This window comes from Grammomys surdaster, unplaced genomic scaffold (assembly GCF_004785775.1).
Source record: "Grammomys surdaster isolate TR1022 unplaced genomic scaffold, NIH_TR_1.0 373, whole genome shotgun sequence".
NCBI lineage: Eukaryota > Metazoa > Chordata > Mammalia > Rodentia > Muridae > Grammomys > Grammomys surdaster.
This window is the reverse complement of record NW_021604792.1, coordinates 6293682-6298107: the sequence shown is the minus strand read 5'-3', so window position 1 is coordinate 6298107 and position 4426 is coordinate 6293682. Positions and strand designations below refer to the sequence as shown.

Sequence of the window (4426 nt, the reverse complement as noted above, 5' to 3'; positions counted from 1 at the left end):
TGTGCTTTCAGTTGCCCAGAACCCGTGTAAAAGCTGAACATGGTATCTCATGTGCCTGGAACTCTAGTGTGCTTCTACCAGGAGGCAAGAGGCAGATACAGAAGAGCCATGAAAAGTGTGTGGGCCAGATAGCTTGGTCTACACAGCAGCAAACAGCAGAAAGACTTTGTCTCAAATAAGATAGAAGCAACAACTGATACCTGAGGTTGCCCTCTGACCTCTACAAGCACTTCATGGCACGGATATGACACACACATACCCACACACATCAGCAAAACAAGCAAACCTCAAAACCCAGAGAAATCCTATTACAAATAAGTACAGCACAGTGGTGGGGCAATGCTGGGGAGACTCGGTAGCTAAGAGCACTTGCTGCTCTTGCAGGGGACCAGGGCTGAGTTCTCAGCACATCAGGTGGTTCTAAACTGTCTTTATGTCCAGGTCCAGGGGATCTGACATCTTTCTCTGGCCTCCACAGATGCTGTACAAACATGCTTTACACACAGACAAACAGAATATTTTGGGATGTATATGTATTTAAATAGTTATATAATATATAGTTAAATAAATACAGAAGACACGGTAAGTAGGGTGGCAGCAAGAATGTAATTGTGCAGGACATGACAGTCTTCAGAGGCTGGGTCCAGAACAGTGAAAAGGGCAAGGAAACAGACAGGAAGGGACAGGACGTATACTTCACTGACAGTGTGTCCAGTGCTCTCCTGGGGCCTTCAGGGCTGTGTAGAGCAGGACACTCTTCCAGGCTGTCTCTATGCTGTTTCAGGTAGCTTTATAATCCTGCATCTTGCTGTGGGCTTGTGTAGCTCATGGGATGAGATACTCTTGGCTGGGATCAACAGTCTGGAAAGGAAGGGTGGGATGTTGTTAGCAACTTTCTGAGCCAAGTATTATTTCATTATCATTTGATTCTCTGTTAGTTTAAAAAAAACCTACCAAATTGTTTTAGTTTTATTCCTGCTGCTGTGATAAAACACCCTCACAAAAAGCAACTCAGGTGACAAAAGGTTTATTTCAGCTTATTCCAGGTTGTAGTCAAGGTGGCAGGAACTTATGACAACTGGTCAAATCATATCCAAGGTTAAAGGCAGAGAGAAATGAATGCATGCTCATTGCTTGTTAACTTGTGTTCAGTTCTATTTCTTCTCTTATACCATCCAGGACGCCCCCTGCCTAGGGAGTGGTGCTGCCTACAGTGGGCTGGATCTTCCCACACTCCTCTACAACACATCTCAAAAGATATGGCCATAAGCCAAATTATCCCTTCTTGAGACTCATTTCCCAGGTGATTCTAGGCTGTGTAAAGTTGACAATGGGAACTAACAGTCACACAATTCTATTTATATCACGTTCACTGTTGGTCTTTTTTTTTTTCAAGGAGAGGCAAGGCCATATCTGATTCCTGGAATTTGAAATACATCCAAGAAACTCTTTGCATGAATGGCTAAAATCATTTTTTTCTCATTGTGCAAATGTTCATCATCCCCACCCCAACTCTTAATTAGAGGAGATGGCATGTGGCTATGTCCTGGCTTAAGTGTCATTCAGGGGGACACAAATTCTCAGTTACAGCTGAGAGGGCAGAGCTTAGCCAGTTGTCTCATAAAGTTTAGTGAACAAGTGACTGAAAAGTGATTTTTACTCTGGGATTTTGGCACTTGTGGTCTCCACAAAGAAAGAGGTTTCCCCCAATGTGGTATTTTTGGGCTTTCTGGATCTGACTGTGTTTCAACCATCTCAGCTCAACATGTCCAGCGTGATGTATGACGTCCAATCTACTCAGAAGCACACCCTCTGCTTTTGCCTAAAAGAATTAAAATTGGCTCATCCATCTGGGCTTCCAGATGGTGATGAGACCCAGCTGTGTTCTCAGGATGGCCTGGGCTGTCAGGGGTAGACAGTGATTCACAGGGCAAGTTGAGGGTGCAGGGGATGGATTTAGATCACCTATACTGAAGACAGACTTAACACTCATGCATATGTACAGTCTTCCATCGACACTGGTGCAAAGCTTAACCAACTTTCTCAACCTCACACAGACTTTATGTATGACTTGGTCTTTCCTGGGAAGATACAGTGAGATGGTAGAGGAAAGGGAGACTCACTGGGTTTAAACTAGGCTCAAAGGGGCCTCTCCTATGCTATCCTTGTGTGGCTCAAGTCGGGCCTGCCCTGCCTGCCCTCCCTTGGGCCAGAAAGGTCATTGGACATAGAACCTGAGGACTAAGGGGAGAGTGCTTGCCGTGTCCTCCTAGGCGAATGAGTGAGCACATTTACCTGCAGCTGAATGGGAGTACCATGTGCAGTTAGTGCTACATCCTCCTGAGCTCCATCACTGTCTCGGGCTGAAAGCCAAAGGAGGGAAGGGCTGTGTTAGTGCTGGAGGGTCACCGGGACTATGAGGAGGCTCAGGGGCTTGCACAGAGACCCTTGAGGCCTTAAAAGCACTACTTGGTTGTGACAGCTATTAAAAAAAAAGAACCCAACGGGTTTGTTCGTTCATCCATCCATTCATTCCCTCATCTGGTATTTTTGAGACAAGGTACCACGTGGTCTGGGCTGGCTTCAAAATCACTATGTAGCTGAGGCTAACTTTGAACTCCTGATACTCCTTAATCCTGAGATTACAGGTGTGCCCCACCGTATTCAGCACTTGAAAATTTTGATTGAAAAGACTCCTTTTAACATTAATAAGGAATGTTGTGTAAGGATAGAACATATATATTCAGGAGAAGCACATGGGCATGCAGAAACTGTAAACACAAGAGAACCATCATTAATTTTCAGAAAAAAAGGGCCCAGCCCTGGGCTGGAATGGCCATTGTCTTGGCATTGACAGTGACCACTGGGGTCATATACTCTCAACAGTGCCTAAAGGCTGGCTTCTCTCCAAGCTTGGATTCATTTTCATTGTTGTTGTTTGAGAAGGGAGCGGCTGTGCAGCTCAGGTTGGTTTAGAATTACCTGTATAATCTAGCCTGGTCTCAGACTTATGGTGATCCTCCTGCCTCAGCCTGTTGAGTGTTTGGTTTACAAGAGTGTGTTATGTACACAGCTCGACTGGATCTAAACTTTAAAGCTGGACATAATAAATAATAAAAATTATTTCTGGAGTTTGCTTAACATTGGAAGGCCCTGAGTTTGATTCCCAGTATCACAAAGATAGACATCTAAGGGACGTACACATATACACAGAGACACAGACACAAACATAGACACACACACACACACACACACACACAGAGAGAGAGAGAGAGAGAGAGAGAGAGAGAGAGAGAGAGAGAGAGAGAGAGCTAGAGAAATATCATAGTGTCATAGAATAACTATATACAATTTATTTGTTTAGCAACAGTCTTCTCAACAGGCACTAACTCTATGAAGGCAGGAACTGCTCTGTGTCTCTGACCAAACACCTGCTTCATATTTGGGTGGTCACAGACACAGCTGTCATTAGTGGTCACACTTTAGAGGCTGCAGTGCTGGGTGGTTAGACCCTAGAGGAGTCAGCTTGGTCCCCCCATCTGTGTGTCCCCACTCCCTTTTTCTTTGTTTTACACTTGTCCTCTCTCCCTGTGTGTCAAGTTCTTTAACCTTTCCTTCATGTTGCTTCCTGGTGGAACCAAAAGGAAAACCTTGATGCTCATAACAGCAAGTTTGCTCTGTAGGTTCTTGAGGATGCAAAGAGTTGTTGTCTGTGCAGAGCCCTTGGTTTGGGGCATACAGGAAAGAGTGTGCGAGCTATACTTTGTATGGTATTTATGGTGGCATCGTTATGGCTGACCCTGACAGCTTCCACCTACTGACATTTTCTAGTGGGTTGGATACTGTGTTGTAGGAAACGCACATCTTCCCTTTGATGTAGGACAAATTGGGTGAGTCCGTGGGACTTTGTAGAATATTGGGAGGTTTTCGCACTCACTCTCTTGGCAAGAAATTTCAGCCTCATTCCCATCAGACTGGGTCAAAAATGACAATAGCCTGGTCTATCCATTTCTAGTTATTGTTCACAGTTTTATCAAAATGCTATTTCTTTAAATACAACCATCAACCACCTCATGGTAGGAAATTGATTTAATTGAGTAAGACTTGGCATCTATGTGTGGAAGAGGTCTGGGTGACACCATAATCTCCAATCAGATATGAAGAGTCTGGGGCTCATAGAGGTTAGGGACCTTGTTGGATAGAAAGCCAGTGTTTTTCTAAGCCAGGGGTGTGAGGCTCCATCTGTATGGTGACATGTTCTGCTGTCCCTGTTACCCGATTAGGTTTATAAGTTTATGCCCTGAGTCTTTGTGCATCTCTTCCTAGCCTTATCTAACTTCAGACCAAACAGATCCATGGTTCATTATCTTTTCCTCCTCTCTCTCTCTCTCTCTCTCTCTCTCTCTCTCTCTCTCTCTCTCTCTCT

At 44.6% G+C, this 4426-nt stretch overlaps 1 protein-coding gene across 2 annotated transcripts in view; it reads right to left on the bottom strand.

The window, feature by feature from the left end:
* Positions 1–586: 586 nt before the first annotated feature.
* Gprc5d (G protein-coupled receptor class C group 5 member D) overlaps positions 587–4426 on the bottom strand; it is a 12145-nt gene continuing 8305 nt past the window's right edge. Inside the window, exons 3-4 of one of the 2 annotated variants that reach the window (XM_028781078.1) lie at positions 2296–2363; positions 587–861 (exon numbers count right to left, since the gene is read on the bottom strand). In XM_028781078.1, coding sequence (XP_028636911.1) covers positions 826–861; positions 2296–2363 — 104 coding nt within the window. In that variant the 3' untranslated portion in view covers positions 587–825. The remainder of the gene's footprint in view (positions 862–2295; positions 2364–4426) is intronic. The other variant, XM_028781079.1, reaches the window with a different exon arrangement.